Genomic DNA, 18572 nt, shown 5'->3' with positions numbered 1-18572 from the left:
CAAACACCAGGTCAATTTCCTTCACGTATCAGTAGCATCCAAATCCTCATTTTTTTTACATGCTCTAAAACTAGAAGGTGAAGAGCATTGCCACCACTAGCATTGCCATGGCCACCGCCGGAAGCTTGTTGCACAACCTTGCACTCACCACAACAACCACCGCCGGTAGATCATCCTCGTTATCGCCGTCGCGCCGCCAAGTTTCAAGGCTTAACCAGCAGATACTGTGCAGGGCTCAGAAGCAAGCCACCGGCCAAGACGATGACGGGAACCTCGTCTCCCGTAGATTGGCTCTCACCGTTCTCATCGGCGCCGCCGCTGTCGGCTCTAAGGTCTCTCCTGCGGTTGCTGCCTATGGTGAAGCTGGTAACATCCTTTCCTCTTTCTCGTAGTTACTAGTAAGATTCAATGTTAATCCGATTCTTTATTTGACATCGAATATTTGCACTTGATACTTAAGAAATAACAATTATTACTTTATTACTAAGATTACTTAGCTCAAATGTGCTTTTGAATTGTTAAATATACATAGTTGATGAGGCAAATTGATCAGCCATTTAGGCCTCATGAACCTTGGAATGAGGAGATAATAATATTATGGGGGAACGGAGAAGATCTTAAATGTGGGTTTGATTTGGGTATGCAGCAAATGTGTTTGGGAAGCCAAAAACAAACACTGATTTCACGTCATACAATGGGGATGGATTCAAGCTGTCGATACCATCGAAATGGAACCCAAGCAAAGAGGTGGAGTACCCGGGGCAAGTGCTGAGATACGAGGACAACTTCGACACCACCAGCAATGTGGCCGTCATGATCACTCCCACCGACAAGAAGTCCATCACCGACTACGGTTCCCCTGAGGATTTCCTAGCCACCGTAATAAATCCATTGTCCCACACCCTTGAATATTTGGACAAATTTATCAACTTAATCTTTAATTGCTCATTCATTTGCCTCTCATTTGATCTTTGCAGGCTGCTTGGGAAACAAGCATACTTCGGTAAAACTGATGCTGAGGTGATTCACTAACATAATATAGAAATGGAATAATGTCAAAATTAATCTCCAATGTTTCATTTTACGCAAAAAGGCCTCTAGCATTTGATGGAATAGTCTTTTGGGGCATTTTGTCCCTTAATGTTTTATTTTAAGGTACCGTTTGCTAACTAACAATTTTCTCTTTCATTTAATCAAACAATGGGGATAATTTTTTGACATTTAATCAAAATGATTATTTAGTCAAATATTTCAGTCCATATCCGACCGTAAATTCAAAAAAATTGATACCCTTGTTTGATGGTTGATCTATTTATTTGAATTTATGGAAATTAATTTAATTGAAATAGTTGTTCATCTAGTCCCGATTGAATATTATAAACTTCATTTTTTTTTCTCTTTCATTTCCTTTGTTTCTCCAATCACTAAGAAAATATTTACATTATAGTTTGAATATATGCGTGGACATGCATATGTAGGGAGGTTTTGACTCCGGTGCAGTGGCGACCGCCAACATATTGGAGAGCTCAACCCAGACAGTTGGTGGAAAGCCGTATTACTTCTTGTCGGTGTTGACGAGAACCGCCGACGGAGACGAAGGTGGGAAGCACCAACTGATAACGGCCACCGTCAACAACAACAAGCTTTACATTTGCAAGGCACAAGCAGGGGACAAGAGGTGGTTTAAGGGAGCTAGAAAGTTCGTGGAGAGCGCTGCCAGTTCCTTTAGCGCTGCTTAAAGCTAAGTTTAAGAAAAATGGATAGAGGTTTTCATGTAAATCTTCTTAATTATTATTATAAGTTATGATTTTGTTGGATTTCGAATTGATTTGTGTGCTATAACATTCACACCCAAAGCTTGTCTCCATTTAATTGTCTTTTTAAGGAAACTTAGGGACCTGCAACTTTAACCGGACCTTTCCGATAGCACTTCACTATTTATATTTTAGAACTTGACGCCAATCAATTCACAAATATGAGCATGTAAATCAAATATATACAGAAGCATGATAAGGGTGACAAACAAAAAAATCACAAGTCACCAAAATTTTATAAACAAAACACTTACATATCAAACTTGTTAAACTTGTCAAATTTGTTAAATTTTTTAGATTGCAGATATGCAAAAATAATTGGATATTCAAATAACCCCACGTCCTCATGACCGTTAATCAAATAATCTCGGATGTCCTTAGTATTATCCCAAGCACAATACTTGACCATTAGTCAAATAATCTCAAGTATTTATACTATTATCTAGAGCACCATAAATGACCGCTTGTTAAGTTAGAATCCGAAAGTTACACGTAGAAAACATCAAACAGCTAATCACAAATATAGAACATTGACCCTCAAAATATTATGCTTGTTTCAACCTTACTTATCAAACAGTATATTATGCTTGAGTATATTTTTGATCATTTAGGCTTTATAAAACTATAAAACATGGCTAAAATATTAAATATTGAAATATTAGAATTTACTAAAAAATGTGTAATTAATAATCTACAATTCCAAATCATATTGTGTTTATTTTATAAGAAAAACCAATTACAAGGCAACACGTGTACAATTTCTCCAACCATCCAAAAAAACATTTACTACAAAGACCCTAAGAGAAACCAATTAAGGCGGAACACGAATTTAAATAGATAGCAGCCTTAAATCATCCCCTTTATGATATTCTCTCGACCAAGGAGAGACAAGACAATTTGTTATACCTCCAAACAAGACCCTCCACAAACTACCAAATCTCTACTAATAAAGGCTCCCAGAGGACCACACCTTATGAGCAGAGCCTCCAAAATTTATTCCAAAACACTGTCTTCTCCGAAATCACCATGCAGCATCTTGTTCTTTGGAGTTCATGCTCTTCCATTTTTTATGTGACTTTTGATAGCTAAATCTGACAGTTTATAGTCATACCTGCAACACCTGCCAGTATATTAACAGTTAAGAAGATTTTAAGCTTAACACCATCCACCCTACGACCGGAGTATTTATAACAAAAAAAAAAAAAGGATTGAATAAGGTTCATACTTTCTCTCTTAGATCACTCATCTTCTTTCTCACGCTACTACTTTCCTCTGAACTCACGCAAAGATCCACCAACTGCAACTTTTCGCTTGACTAGAAACTGCTAATGAATACGCAATCAACTTATTCCTAATAACAAGATCAATTAAGGGGTTGTTTGTTTATTTCATAATGATTAAGCGTTGAATGATTCAAATGTTGAATGATTCAGAGGCTCTGAATGAATTAGCTATGAATGTGACATGTTGTTTGATAATGACTCTGAATAATTCAGAATGTACTTCTGTGCTGAATCATTCAACACTGTTTTGCTGAATCAGTCAACACTGAATCATTCAGACGTGCGAAACAAACGCGCTGAATGCTGAACGGCTCAACATTCAGCGCTGAATACTTCCATTAAAAGGCAAACAAGCAACCATAAGCCTTAAATTGAAAATTTTAAGATTAATTTATCCAAGTCATTCTAATAGACCAAAATTATCCGTAAAACTTAATTGGGTAAACTACATATTTAATATTTAAATCATCAATTTTAGTTAACATTAGTACATAAATTTTCACTTTTTTTCAAATCATTCATAACGTTTAGTTTTTGTTTCATTTTAATACATCGTGTTAAAAACTTAACGCGTTCAATACCTAACCTATTAATTTTGGTTCATTTTAGTACTTAAACTTTCGATTTTTTTAAACTTAACATTAAATTTTGAACATGGTACTAAAATGAAACAAAAACTAAACTTTATGTATGATTTTGAAAAAAATTAAAAGTTTAGATACTAAAACGAACCAAAACTGATAGTTTATATACTAAACACGTAATTACCCAACTTATTTTCATAAGTAATAGCAAATATTTTTATATTATCATAATTACATAAATAAATAATATTAGGGTAAATTACGTATTTAGTATTTAAACTATCAATTTTAGTCTATTCTAATATCTAAACTTTTTATTTTTTTTAAAATCATACATAACATTTAGTTTTTATTTAATTTTAGTACCCGTCGTAAAAAACTTAACACGATTTTTCTAAAACTTAACTTTAAATTTTACATTAGTATTAAAATGAAATAAAAACTAAAATTTAGATATGATTTAAAAAAAATAAAAATTTATATATTAAAACGGATCAAAATTAGTAGTTTAGATATTAAATGCATAATTTACTCAAAATATTGTCATATTACTAAACCAGTCCTAAATTATCTTATTCAAGCTTTTAGCTAAAGACAGCCTCTTCCTTTCCTTCTTACACGGCTTTTGAACTATCACGAGTGAAACCTAAACCCAAAACAGGCAAAATAAAAGAGGCGCCTCTTCCTTACGTCTCTTTTGCTTACTTTCCTTCGTTATTTTTCCTGCTCTTTTACCCTGCATTTTATTAGTCCAAAAAGGGGAGAAAAAGGGAAGAAAACCCAAAAAAAATGGGAAAGAAGAAGACCCCCATAGACGAAACCTCTGTAATCCGATTATCCAAGATACTTGAGAAGTTTAAGGACGCAGAAGATGAAGGTTTTCATTTTTTTTCTCCTTCAAATTTCCAATTTTGAACATAAACTGCATTGCAAAGATTGTTTTTATTATAGAGTTTTAAGGGTTTCTTAATACTATAGCTTTTGAGTGTGTTTTCTGGTTGTTTTCAAGGTATATACGATTGGTTGTTCACCTCTTTGACATGTACTCTTCGAGATTGCAAGGCGTGCTTTGTTGCTACTGAAATAAATTTACGATTTTTTAGGGTTCTGGAAACGATAAAACATATTACTAGGAAACAAATTTTAGTTTCAATGCCAATGATTGATCAAAATTTAGGCTTTGCTTGTATTGACCTTTTTATCGAACCCTTCGTTTCTCTCTCTTTCTTTTAAAAAAATGATATTTAGGTTAATTAGTTCAGTTTCCATAGGTAGAAAGTTATTTAGGAGTGCCATTAGCTTCTTATGCTCTAAACATTCCTTGTAAAGTTGCAGTAGTTTGTAGTATCTTTCTTGGGTTAAGTTTTTTGTATTAACTTTTTGATGCTCCGTGTAGCATATACCTTTGAATCCAACCTTTCAAACAAAGAACGAGAATTTGTGCACAAGGAATCCCGGAAAATGGGTATGAAATCCAAAAGTAAAGGGTGAGTATTAATTGCTAGTTTCATGCATTACCGATTTTATAATATTACAGTTATAAAGATGTTACTTGTTTATTGTATTCCTCCTTTGTGTGGAATGGAAGCTCACTTCTTTACTGTTTTTTATGTGGTTTAGTAGTTGAGTTTACCGTCCTAGTTTCTTAAGAGCCTGCATTTTGTTTTCAGCCGTGGAAGCCAGAGACAAGTCTTTGTCTATAAAATCAAAGAGAAAGGCGGCGGCATGTCAGAGAAGAATCTAACTAATGTGGCATTTTCAGAGGGGACAAGAGTGGTTTTGCAGGAATTATTTATGAATTATCCACCTGAGGAAGGGGAGCTTGAAGAGAAGGTAATTGCAAAATATAGCGGAAAAAATGCTAAAATACGAAGAAAGAAAGATGATATTTTCTCGAAGTCATTGATGAGTGCTGCAGAGATTGCAGAAAAGGTTAAAGGACTTGCATCTAAGAGAGAGAAGTATCCGAACTTGAGACAGGTTCTTCTATACAAGCTGACTTAGAAAGTTTGGTTTTATGCTTCTTATTTTTCACTGTATGTTATGCATGAAGGGGGGATTTTGTAGTTTCTCTAAATTAGTTCGAGTAAAAGTTTTGTGCGTATGACATGCAGATTAATGAAAAGAGGTTAAAGCTTCCAATTGCAGGGTTTGGGGATGCCATTACATCTGCAGTAGAATCTCACCAGGTCACCTTTTTGTCTTCTGTGTAGTGTTTTTAAGATGTGTATCTGCCTGGTGCACAGATTCATGATTTGTAGTAGTAATACAAAGTTATTTCTATTGGTTCTCAAGTTATTTCTGCCCATGTCTCGATGCAATTGGGTCGTTATTTCCAAATGAGAAGTCTATATTTTCCCGTTCTCGAGTTACAGTTGGGTGGTTGGGATTTTTCATGTTGTTATATTTATTCTATCTTACAAATTCCAATGTAGGTTATCCTCATTTCCGGCGAGACTGGCTGTGGCAAGACGACACAGGTATTATTTTATCTTTTTTTTAATAATTTTTATGGTATATTTTATATAAGTTGTTGAACTAATTGTTTTAGAAGTAACCATTTATGTCATCTTTCCCTTTTGATTGGTCTGCACAGACAGAGAAGTAATGTATATCGCATGTTGTAAAATGAACCATCTCTGATAATTCGAATAAAATCTTATTTAATCTTGTTTATTTAAATAGCTATAAAATTAAAATTATCTGTTTTAAGGCTCTAGATGCTGCTGAAACTGTCTATAAAACATATTTTTATAGTAAAGAGTTACTATTGCTTTTAACTGAACATTTGAACCTGCCATGTTTTGGTTGCCTAACTTCAGAGGTTGCTTTAATTGGTTTCTTTCTTAAGTGATTAAGATGAGCCTTAAATTCTCACCTGTTGTAAGTTGAAAAAGGATTTAGATTTAGGTTGTTTTCTTACATGGAGTATTGGAGTTAAATTACTTCATTGTCGAAATTCTGTACTAAATTCATGATGTGAATGTATAAGCAGAATGGAAAAAATGAATAAGAAAATAGAGTGAGCTTTCTTCAGTGAGCGCTTGTCCTAACTATATAAAATGGTGATGGGTGCTAATTTACTACATTTTGTCTTATGTTATTTATAGGATTCTTAGTGGAAAGTTGCTTGCTGGGTAGATTGGGATCCATGAAGGCATTTCTTTAGTTATCTGCTACTGATCATGTTAATGCTTAGGATAATGCCTTCATTAAAGGATCAGAGTCTAATTCTGCCTTTTTGTCTGTGGGTTCAATCAATTTACTATAGAAGTTCATGAATACCATGGTAATTGTAGTTTCTGATTAAAGATGATGAATTGACTTAGTTTTATAAATGTGCCTGAAGGAGAGCATATATATATATTTAAAAATGAAATTACATTATTAATGTATACAATTATATCAAGCCAGAAATAAGGTATGAGGATCCTTTTCATAAAAGAATAATATCAACAACCAGTTGCTTTTATAGAAGTACTACTACCTCAAAATTATTATTTAATTCAAATTATACCTCAGCCTCAGCCACATAGTTCACTGCTCCATGAAGTACATCTAGGTTTGTGACTTGTATTTCTGGTGCCTCTGGTCCAGGTTCCACAATTTCTTTTGGAGTATATGTGGGGAAGAGGTGAGGCTTGTAAAATACTGTGTACTCAGCCTCGGCGTATATCAGCTACATCAGGTGTGGATAACTTGGGCTTGTTGTATTCCTTGTTCTACATATTGTTTTCCTTATTTTTTCTGCTTTTATGGTGCACAAACCTTCATATGGTTGCTGTTTTCTTTATTTGCTAGTGTCTGAGAGAATTTCTTATGAAAGAGGCGAAAGCATTGGAGAAACTGTTGGATACAAGGTATTGTTACTAAACTTTTTAAAACATACGTGTTGTGCGAGTCATATATGTTAAAAGCATGGTTTTTTTATGAGAAATCGCTACTTGTTTCTCTCTTTCAACAACATGAGAATGAGTACTGTGTTAGAGCCTTAGAGGTAGACTTAAAATGCATATAATAATTTGTTCAAGCTCTGGGAGTTCAAATGAAGGAATTGGAACCAAATTTTATGCTAATGATCTAAAATATCTGCACTTATTGCTATATGTATGTGCTCCAGTGTGGCTCCTTGCTATTTATCCTTTGTTTTTTAGTTTATCCATCAGTTTATATTGTTTTCTTGGTTAGGTTGAAATGCTGCATTTAGCTAATGTGACAATGAACCTTAGATTTTTCTTGACATTTGATGGAAAAAGTTTTAAGTTTATACAACATTGCTAAAAGTTATGAATTTTTATGAAGATTCGCTTGGAAAGTAAAGGTGGTCGACACTCATCAATTGTCTTCTGCACGAATGGGGTATTATTGAGAGTGCTGGTTTCAAACAGTAGATCAAAGAGAGAAGACATCTCTGACATCACTCACATTATTGTGGTATTTAATTCTTCTCGTTTTGTTTGTAAATTTCTTAAACTTCATTTTTCAGATGATTGAAAGCATCTTTCTTTCCTTTCTTTGGAAAAATTCAGCCAGATTTGGGGGAATATTTTAATAAGATGAAAAAACTATATATCAACATAAGCTCAGGAGTTTTCTTGAACCTTGTTATTAACCTGTTCAGGTTTAATAGGTGTTTGTTATCAATGCGGTCAATGTGCTTTCCATATTCTACAATATTAGTGTTCCATTCCTGTTTCAATTAGAATCAACCATTAAGTCATATGCTAACTTCATTTGATAGGGATAGTGTAATATTGGGACCAACTTGCTCAATTATAATTTATATTATCTGCATCCTTTGCTAGGAATTGACTTATTAGGGTAGGGATGCAGAGTAGTGGGATCAGTTGCCCCTGGTAAAAGTTTCCAGAGGCTGTGCTACCTCTTCTCAGCTTTTGGCTTTAGTCCAATGTCCAATGCAGAACTGTGTTGTGGTCTTCTCCTTTTGTTCTCTCCATGATCTTAAATTATGATTTACAGGCTTTTGGGTCTTTGCTGGCCACATGTACTCTTGTTTAAAAACTTGTATCCTCTCACCTTCTATCTACTTGAAATTTCAGGGGTCATGATAGGCACCTTGTTGACTTGGCGTTTGCTATTTTCCCTTTTGGTCCTACTCCCAACCTAATATTTTCTTCCCCCAGTGGTGCCCAGCAGAAAACACACATTAGCGTTTTGAGATCGATGACTGGAAAAATGTTTTCTATTCCTTCAATTGTCAAGCTCGGTTGAGCAGTTTGGAATTTGATTGCTCAGCCAGCAATACCAGGAAAATTGAATAATAAGGTTGATGCTGGACATTTACCGACCCTTCCAAGAAAGAAAGATGTTTTTAGAAATTGGATCCTTTCTAGGACTGTTTCGGTCCCAAAACTTTGGTATACTAATATTTGACGTATATGGGTTGATGAGGATCTTGTCCTCATAATTTTCTTGGGGAACTCACTCTTGTATATCAGATCAACCATATTTAGTTTCTTCTCAAAGCTATATATATTTGTATTTTTTAATTTTTTGCGTGCTCTTGTTTTGTTCCCGTTTATTATGGCTCACAGCTGTTGTTGTTAATTTTCTGAAATTTTTAGGATGAAATTCATGAAAGGGACTGCTTCTGCGATTTCATATTGGCAATTGTCAGGTACATTTTCTGTGATTTGAATTTCACCTGGTTTGCTTGCTTTCACTAACATCAAGTTTCTTATCATTTGAGTCTAAATTTAAAGGCTAAAAATGGTTTAGGATTTATCATTCTTGCAATGTTTTAGTAGCAATTTGGTGTATTAATATTGGTAATGACGGTTGTATTCTTACTTTCTGTGCCTCATCACCGGTAACATAGCCGCTTGTATCCAGACACAACAACTATGAAAATTGTAGGTTCCCCCCATTTTTTGTGTGTGTGGGGGGGTTGATATACCAAGAGATGCCTTTTATAGACTCGAAGTTATTGAAAAGTATACAATGTGGTTGTGTAATTGAACAATTGTACTCACAACCTACATGAGTTTGGTTTTGAAGAATTCAAATTTGCTTAGGTCATCATTGACCCAATATCAGACTCAGCTCAAGTTATCGAGTCGAATTCAATTTTACATTTACATTACATCGATGTTTTATAGACTTTTAGGTACCACCTTGGATGTTTTCAATGTTTTCGGGTCCCTTGTGTTAATTATTTTTCCCTAGGGGCATGTTGTCTTAGAAGATGGAAGATTAATAGTTGAATTGCTATGTTCGACATTTTAATTTCTCTTTGTCAATTTGCAGGGACATGCTTCCTTTGCATCCTCATCTACGGCTGGTTAGTTCTAGGTCTCATGTCTCCCTCCAATTTTATAGGCACCAATAATTTATGTTCTCATACTATAAAATTTTTATAGAAAATTAATCAGTTTTTCCTCTTTTGGTGTATAATACAAATAGGTACTAATGAGTGCCACTCTTGATTCTGAACGGTTTTCGCAATATTTTGGTGGTTGCCCAATTATCCGTGTTCCTGGGTTTACACATCCTGTAAAATTCTATCGCTATTATCTGTCATTTATTTTTTAGTTTGTATCACATTATAATTTTCTTGGTATTCTTATTCAGGTAAAGAGTTTGTATTTGGAGGATGTGCTTTCTATCTTGAAATCTGCAGATGATAATCATCTTATTTCAGCTAATGCAAGTGCCCAAGATGAAGACCCAGAATTAACAGAAGAAGATAAGATTGCATTAGATGAAGCTATTAATTTGGCTTGGTCAAGTGATGAGTTTGATCAGTTTATAGATTTGGTTTCTGTTGAAGGAGGGTCAAAGGTTCATAATTACCAGCATTCCTTGACCGGATTAACGCCACTAATGGTGTTTGCTGCAAAAGGTAGAGTGGAGGAAGTCTGCATGCTCCTCTCATATGGTGTAGACTGCAATCTGATCTCCAAAGACGGGAAGAGTGCTTTGGATTGGTCTGAGCAGGAAAATCAGCAGGAAGCTGCTGAACTGATAAAAAAACATATTGAAAGTTCCCGAGATAATGACGGGGGGCAGCTGTTACTCGACAAGTATATAGCATCAGGTAATCCAGAGATCATAGATAATGTTCTTATTGAGCAGTTGATAAGAAAGATATGTATAGATTCAAATGAAGGAGCTATTCTTGTTTTCCTTCCTGGGTGGGAGGATATTAATCGAATGAGGGAGAAATTACTTGCCAACCCCTTTTTCAAAGATCCTTCCAGATTTATTATAATACCTCTGCATTCTATGGTTCCCTATGCTGATCAAAAGAAGGTCTTTACTCGTCCTCCTTCGGGCTGCCGCAAAATTGTCCTTTCAACCAATGTTGCCGAAAGTTCCATTACGATTGATGATGTTGTCTATGTTATAGATAGTGGTAGAATGAAAGAGAAAAGCTATGATCCACATAGTAATGTATCAACCCTTCAATCTTCATGGGTTTCCAAAGCAAATGCCAAGCAGAGAGAAGGACGGGCAGGCCGTTGTCAGCCTGGAATATGTTATCATCTTTTTTCAAAACTTCGCGCATCTTCTATGCTTGACTTTCAAGTTCCAGAAATAAAGAGAATGCCAATTGAAGAGCTCTGTTTACAGGTACTGCTTGTTAGGTCTCTCTATTCTCTTTCATTGAAGATGGGGGAATATATGCTAAAAAGGAAGTTTCCCCATCAGAAACCTTGTTTGTCTCCTCTCTGTTGAGTTACTAATACCGTTGATGTAACAATTTATTGCATGATTTTGTTCGCATTGGTAGGTGAAATTGCTTGACCCGAATTGTAAAGTAGACGACTTCTTGCAAAAGACATTGGACCCTCCTGTTTCTGAAGCTGTACGTAATGCAGTTAGAGTGCTTCAAGATATTGGGGCGTTTACGCAAGATGAGGAACTGACAGAACTTGGAGAGAAGCTTGGTTATCTTCCTGTTCATCCATTGACATGCAAGATGCTTTTCTTCGCAATATTGATGAATTGCCTTGGTCCAGCTTTGACATTAGCATGTGCTTCAGACTTCAAGGATCCATTTGTCCTTCCCATGCGGCCGAATGAAAGGCAGAAGGCTGCTGCTGCCAAGCATGAGCTTGCAGCACTGTACGGTGGCCAAAGTGATCAGCTGGCACTCATAGCTGCTTTTGAGTGCTGGAAGAATGCAAAAAGAAAGGGTGTAGAAGGACGTTTTTGTTCACAATACTTCGTCTCATCAAGCACTATGAATTTGCTGTTTGGCATGCGGAAGCAGCTTCAGGGTGAACTAATACGGCACGGATTTATTCCTGATAATGTCTCGAGCTGTAGTCTAAATGCAAATAACCGTGGAATACTCCATGCGGTCCTTGTGGCTGGTTTGTATCCAATGGTTGGGAGGGTACTCCCACCAAAACAGGGTAAACGAATAATTATAGAGGCTGCCAATGGCTCTAAAGTTCGGTTAAACACTCGTTCAATTAATTCAAAGTTATCACCCAGGCAATCCGATTATTTGATTATGTATGATGAAATAACCCGTGGGGATGGGGGTATGTACATAAGAAACTGTACTGTTATTGGACCACTTCCATTGTTATTTCTTGCAACAGAGATTGCAGTGGCTCCTATGAAAGGCAATGTTTATGGTGAAGATGATGGCGATGACGATGATGATGATGGTGGAAGTGATGATGTTGATGCGTGCGATACTGATGGAGATGAAAAGTCTGCAGTTAATAAGTCCAGTGGAAAAGAAGAAAAGGTCTTGTCCTCTCCAGATAATTCTGTTATGGTGGTGGTTGATCGGTGGCTATCATTCAAATCAACAGCACTTGATGTTGCTCAAATCTACTGCCTGAGAGAGCGATTATTGGAAGCTATCTTATTCATGGTAGGCACTCCATTGACTACACTCATAAGGGCTAAAATACACCTTGCCCACCTAACCCCTGCCCCCCCCCCCCAATTTTTTGATCAACACTAGAATACTTTTTTACATGTTCAGCCCTCGAATGTGTTTCATTGTGCTTGTTCTTATATTTCGATCGACTTTTACCAGGTAATGCATCCAGGCAAAGTTCTTCCTCCTGCTCTTGGGGTATCTGTATATGCAATAGCTTGCCTTCTATCTTATGATGGGTTATCAGGCATCCCGGAGCCAGCAGAATCCGTACATTCTCTGACTTCGAGGGTGCGTTCTACTGATATCAATAAACATATGCCAGGGATGGAAGATGCGAGTCCTAGTCCGAGTAGGTTCCTTTTATCACTTGTGAGACGAAGCCCCTATGACCGCGTAGGTTTCCAGAAAGCTGCTAAGGTCCCTGAAGATGGGGTTGTAACAAATGGAGATGAGCCAATAAGTTGCCAGCAGCAGTCACCTGTAAGGCCAGTCGGAATGAGGGTAGATCAAGCTGCATCACAAGACCCTGTATCGGTTGCCTCTAGTTCAGCTGGGTACGATTCTTGCAAGCGGCAACGAGGGAAGAGGTCTATGTCAAGGCAGTGTCAATGGTAAAACATATTTTGGGAACAAAGAAGTGGAGAGGTAAATCGTGGATTATGCCCATAGTTTTGAGGGTTTTGCATTTTCGCGCAGGGCATATCCAGCGACTTTTTGTTGAGCCATTTTCTGAATTACAAGCTGATATTAGCACCAACCTTTGAGACATTTTCTTTAATATAAAATGTTATCTTATATATTCTAACTAGTTATTCAATTAGTAATAATTTCGATTATAACCGAACGTTGAAATATCTAATTCAGACCTATCACTACAAGACAACTTTGAAAAAACTAAACTTGTATGAAAAGTAATATATTCTAACGATACCACCAACCTTAAAACCAATCCACCAATACAAGTAAAATCATCATAACACCAGTAAGAAAACTTTGAAAAAACTAAACTTGTATGAAAAGTAATATATTGAAGCTAGGCAAAACTCATCATCTCAATTATATATGAACGTCGGAATTGTTCTTCCTTTTGCTGAAACATTAAAGTTTTTCAAAGGTGCATTCTTAGTAAATCTTCTAATTGTTTCTTTCGACTTTTTTATATCACGATGTTGAGACGCTTCTACTGTGTCGTCATAGTAAGATTATTTTCTTCCTTGTCGAAAGCGTTTAATTATCTCCACTATATTTCGAAGAGAAAAACATTTTGTTAGGAGGTTGGAGAGACTCTGCTCTAGCAATATGAGCTCCTTTACTGTTGCCCTATTAAGTGTGAGATGCCTTTGTCTTAGCGAGAGGAATATTCACCTCTTCACTTATACCAAGATGGAGATGCCTTAGTCACTTGAAAAATTTCTAAAAGTGTGGAAATGCCTCCACAATACCTATAGTGCGCTGTCACAGGTTGAGATACCTCATCTAATTGACTGATTGTGTTGAGATGTCTCTGCTCCTATATATTGGTAGATAAAGTTGAGATATAATCATATTATAAACACAATCGATGTTATTCCTTAAATTTGATTCAAAAGACTGAGAGTTCTATAGTTCAAAAACTTAATATAAGGCTAAGGAAAAACACAATCAAAAATATTATAAACAAACATTTGTGTACTTAAAAAAATACACTTTCCACCCAATTTGAAATCGATCTGATTTGTCGGGATAAAATCTGACCCAAAAAACATACACCATCCCACCTCCAAATACTATTGTTAATATGTAATTTGCTTTGACCCATTCTAAATTCAAACCCAAATATGAACTTTACATCAGTGGTTGAGGGGCTGTCAAAGTTGCTTATACTATTGTCTTTAGTGTCGAATTTAATTTGATTTGTCTTCCCTAAATATTATTTAATTAAAAATATTAAAAATAGTTAAAAAATTATTCTAATTAGGTGATGACACATATTACTAGTAATACATATCAACAACAACAACAACAACAAAACCCTATTCCCGTATGCAATGGGGTAAGGGGGAGATAGGGTAGTAGGCTGCCCCCAACGCCAGGTTGAGAGCAACTTCCGTAAAAGACCTCCGTCAGTTAGAAAATTAAAAATAAAGATAAAATGCAATCCATGTATAAATAAATAAATAAATACATAGTTAAACAATATTCATATACAGTCTTATTACTAGTAATACATATCACAATTTTTAAATTAAATTAAAATTAGAACTAAATTGATAGATTATATAAATAATAGAGGCTAAATGTTAAAGTTAACTGCAAGTGACTCGGTTGAATGCATTTAGATAGTCAATGGTATAGTTTACCCTAAAAAAAACTAACATATAAAACTAACATATAAAGTAGCTAGCTAGGGTTTTCACTACTTCTCTCTCTCTGCTCGGCTGCTTCAACCTAACCAAAGCTAGGATTTTGCGGGGAGATTTTAAAACGAAAATGACGACCGTCGTTCCCACCTCCGAAGAAGATCCTGTGCTCCCCGTTGTTCGGTTCATGGCCGATCTCTCTTGGGCCGATGCCGGTCCAGAGGTTAGCTCAATTTGTCTTCCCGATACTCTAATTTGAAATCGGAATGTTAAGTTTTTCATTAAAACTTGGTTTAATTATGATGCAAAAGGTTGCGGAGCCGCAAGTGACGAGGCTTTGTACGGAAGCGCAGGAGTGTATGGTGATGGGGAGATGGTTGGATTTGGCTTCTTTAATGCTTACTTCTGCTGACATAGTCTTTTCCAAGGTCTCCGATAAAGGTATTATTTGAATAGTTTGGGAGATTTATGAATTGAGATGATTATATTTTTCTCAGCTCATTCCTCGCTTCGGTGGTGTTTTTGAAACCTTAATATAAGTTAGAATTAGTTCATTGGGAATGGTTTTTTTAGTAGCTGCTTTGTTCTCTTGTTTGCTGACAACGTATTTTGGATATAAAAGCAGAGAATGATTCCAAGAACCTACAAATTCATGATTGAACTTTTTTGGAGGGTAGTATGGTTGTTTTAGTTTTACAACTGGAAAATACATTGAAATTGGATTTAGGGTTTGTCATTTTTTCTTTTATTCAATTGGGATTTTGTTTTTCTTTTCCTTGGGTTACGGTTTAGTATATGAAGAGAGACTAGCAAAAGCAACAGTAAAAAATGGACTCTTATCACATAGTGATGATTTGTTCCGGGATTATAGTTCTTTAGATTTCTCTGGTTTTATTTTTTAGAACTTTCCATTTGAATTGCAATGGCAAATAGGAAATGAAATGAGCTAATACCATTATCATCCTGTGAGTATACCTGGGTCTATGATTTCTACAATGCTGTGATAGATTAATTCGTAAATTTGCATTGAAGTTCGATTTTTGCAAATAATTGATTTCTTTTATCATATTTCTTCAGATCTTGAGTGTATCTTCACTGTCATCTGCAATCTAGTCTCGAAGCTCGAAAATCTAAACGAAGAACTTGAGGTGGCAAAACTCATATCAACAAAAATCACTCAACAACCAACTGATAAGCCTGCAATGCGTTTAAAGATGTATGTCAAATGCTGGCTCATAATTCTAGCTTAAAGAATTTCAAATCTCTCTCTCTCTCTCTCTCTTATGTTTCTTATTTTTTGGTTCTTTCCAGCTTGTTTAATCTCTATAATTTGTTGGAGGGCCCAGATAGCCGGTTCTTTGTGTACATGCAAGCCTTAAATTTGGCATTGAATGAAAAAGTCACTGATCATATTGTACCATTTTTCAAAAAGATAGATAGTTTCTTGAAGGAGTGGAATATTGGGGTCAAGGATCAAAGGAGCCTCTTTCTTACAGTTGCAAATGCACTGAAAGAAAACAAAAGGTATATAACATCCATGGAACATGTATTTAGATGCTCTTGCCTATATGGTATTATAAATTTTATTATATTGGTTGCAATCTTGCAATCTTACATACACTTCAAATCCAGCTCAGGAAAGGATTCTTTCAAATTCTTGACCAAGTATTTGGCAACTTTCTCCGGTGAGGACTCGTATATAATGAGTGAAGCCAAGGAGGAAGCTGTGCATGCTGTCATAGAATTTGTGAAGGCTCCGGACATGTTTCAGGTATCTTAATCTTACTAATGTTTTAGATCCTAGCTCATCTATCTGTATATCTATATATGTGTGTATGTGGATGTTATTTCATTTTAAGCTTATTTAATACTTGTAATATCTTTGCTTTTTCAAACACTCCCACTCCATTCTGGCTTTTACACTTTTTTAGCCTCCCCTAGAGCTTTAGTTGTATGGTTCCTAATTTGCTGCTGGGCATGTGTACTCGTGGTTGTTGCCCATACCGGACAAGGTATCTTAATCTTCCTAATGTTGAGATCCTAACTCTTCTATCTATATGTGTGTATGTGTATGTTTTTTTCATTTTAAGCTTATTTAATTCTTGTAATTTCTTTGCTTTTTCAAACAGCCCCACTCCATTCTGGCTTTTACACTTTTTTAGCCACCGCTAGAGCTTTAGTTGTATAGTTCCTAATTTGCTGCTGGGCATGTGTACTTGTGGTTGTTGCCCATATATGAATTTCTGTTCGTTTTTGTTGCAGTGTGATCTGTTAGATATGCCTGCTGTTGGGCAATTGGAAAAGGATGCTAAATATGCCTTGGTCTATCAGCTTCTGAAGATATTTTTGACTGAGCGGTTGGATGCCTATCTGGAATTTCAGGCTGCAAATTCTACCTTACTGAAAAGTTATGGTAAGGCCCTGTCTTTTGTTTTACCTGTTATACATGTAACATGCTATCACATGAGTTAAAGTTCCTCCATAATTTGTATAATTTCAATATTGTCACTCTCCATGGTCCAGGTCTTGTTCATGAAGATTGTATAACAAGGATGAGGCTGATGTCATTGGTTGATCTTGGGTGTAATGAATCTGGACAAATTTCATATGCCCTCGTCAAGGATACTCTTAGGGTTAAGTTGCTTTGCGTCCTGTTTACCACATTTGCTGCATAATATAGTTTTATTTCCATTGATGTATTTCTCCTTGCAGATCAATGATGATGAGGTGGAATTGTGGGTTGTTAAGGCAATAACTGCTAAGTTAATCGACTGTAAAATGGATCAAATGAATCAGGTTGTGATTGTGAGGTAAGCTATTAGCACCCCCCCCCCCCCCAAAACACACTCTCTCCCCTCCCTCTCATGATGTATGTGTAATTCAAATTTATAGGATTTGATTGCTTTGTCCATTAGATTAACATGGTGGGTTCCTCTTTTAATTGAAAAAAGTCCAACTTGTTGTTTAACATACAGCCGCTGTTCTGAGCGCCTTTTTGGACAGCAACAATGGCATTCTCTTAGATCGAGACTAGCATTGTGGAGGGTAAGGAATATCCACCCAATTGATACTTTAGTTATTCACTCTTTTAAGTTTCTTTTCTTTACGTAGTGTGAGTTGGATCGGTAGCAGTTGTAAAGGAAAAGGTTTCTTTCATTAGTTATGAAGGAATTCATCTGTTTGAATGTTGAATTTTTGTTGGTCTTTGCATTGATCTGATTGAGCAGGGTAATGTTGCAAGCCTCATCAGCACCATTCAAGCAAACAAGGTTGTTGAAGAGGGCTCACGGGAAATGCAAGGGATGCCGATTCGGTAGAGCGTTTTCTATGGCTATTTATGGTTAGAAGACTCTTTATTTATCCCACAATATATAAGATCAGATTTAAGTTTCTATGGTTTTGGTTGGATAATGGATTGGGAAATTTTTAAAGTGCGTTTCTTGAATCTAATTTTGACAGTAAGCTTCAAACAATGTAAGAATGATTAATTTGGATACAGTAGTTGATGTGGATTATGTGTTTACACCAATGATCTTTAAATAGGGGTGAACATTCAATCAAGTCGAGTAAAAAAAAATTAGAGTTATTTGAGTTGACGAGTTGTGTTATAAAACTATAACTTATTTTGAAATTTTTTCGAGTCAAGTTTAAGAAATTTGAGTCGAGTTATTCGAGTTGCTATATTA

At 35.8% G+C, this 18572-nt stretch overlaps 3 protein-coding genes across 5 annotated transcripts; all 3 read left to right on the top strand.

The window, feature by feature from the left end:
- On the top strand, positions 1-1794 carry LOC120202488 (oxygen-evolving enhancer protein 2, chloroplastic-like). The gene is made up of 4 exons (XM_039202898.1): positions 1-366; positions 647-893; positions 978-1020; positions 1479-1794. Exons 1-4 carry the CDS (start codon positions 108-110, stop codon positions 1737-1739), a joined length of 810 nt encoding a protein of 269 aa, XP_039058829.1. The 5' UTR covers positions 1-107; the 3' UTR covers positions 1740-1794.
- Positions 1795-4306: 2512 nt separating this feature from the next.
- On the top strand, positions 4307-13346 carry LOC120202485 (DExH-box ATP-dependent RNA helicase DExH6-like). Of its 3 annotated transcripts, none has more exons than XM_039202896.1 (14): positions 4307-4558; positions 5078-5168; positions 5352-5661; positions 5796-5870; positions 6117-6161; positions 7279-7369; positions 7483-7541; positions 7984-8112; positions 9267-9319; positions 9949-9982; positions 10105-10194; positions 10273-11274; positions 11435-12535; positions 12704-13346. In XM_039202896.1, the coding sequence occupies exons 1-14, from the start codon at positions 4471-4473 to the stop codon at positions 13160-13162; spliced, it is 3627 nt and encodes a 1208-aa protein (XP_039058827.1). In that variant the 5' UTR covers positions 4307-4470; the 3' UTR covers positions 13163-13346. The 3 variants fall into 3 exon arrangements, with proteins under 3 accessions (XP_039058827.1, XP_039058826.1, XP_039058828.1); XM_039202895.1 differs by having other exon boundaries at positions 7984-8115; XM_039202897.1 differs by lacking the exons at positions 4307-4558; positions 5078-5168; positions 5352-5661; positions 5796-5870; positions 6117-6161 and adding an exon at positions 6799-6899 and having other exon boundaries at positions 7984-8115.
- A 1585-nt stretch (positions 13347-14931) lies between these two features.
- LOC120202484 (eukaryotic translation initiation factor 3 subunit M-like) lies at positions 14932-18336 on the top strand. The gene is made up of 10 exons (XM_039202894.1): positions 14932-15109; positions 15198-15327; positions 15964-16102; positions 16198-16410; positions 16519-16657; positions 17149-17299; positions 17410-17519; positions 17599-17696; positions 17862-17931; positions 18114-18336. The coding sequence occupies exons 1-10, from the start codon at positions 15017-15019 to the stop codon at positions 18201-18203; spliced, it is 1233 nt and encodes a 410-aa protein (XP_039058825.1). The 5' UTR covers positions 14932-15016; the 3' UTR covers positions 18204-18336.
- Positions 18337-18572: the final 236 nt, after the last annotated feature.

This window comes from Hibiscus syriacus, unplaced genomic scaffold (assembly GCF_006381635.1).
Source record: "Hibiscus syriacus cultivar Baekdansim isolate YM2019G1 unplaced genomic scaffold, ASM638163v2 tig00008843_pilon, whole genome shotgun sequence".
Classification (NCBI taxonomy): domain Eukaryota; kingdom Viridiplantae; phylum Streptophyta; class Magnoliopsida; order Malvales; family Malvaceae; genus Hibiscus; species Hibiscus syriacus.
This window is presented reverse-complemented; position numbering and strand designations above follow the sequence as displayed.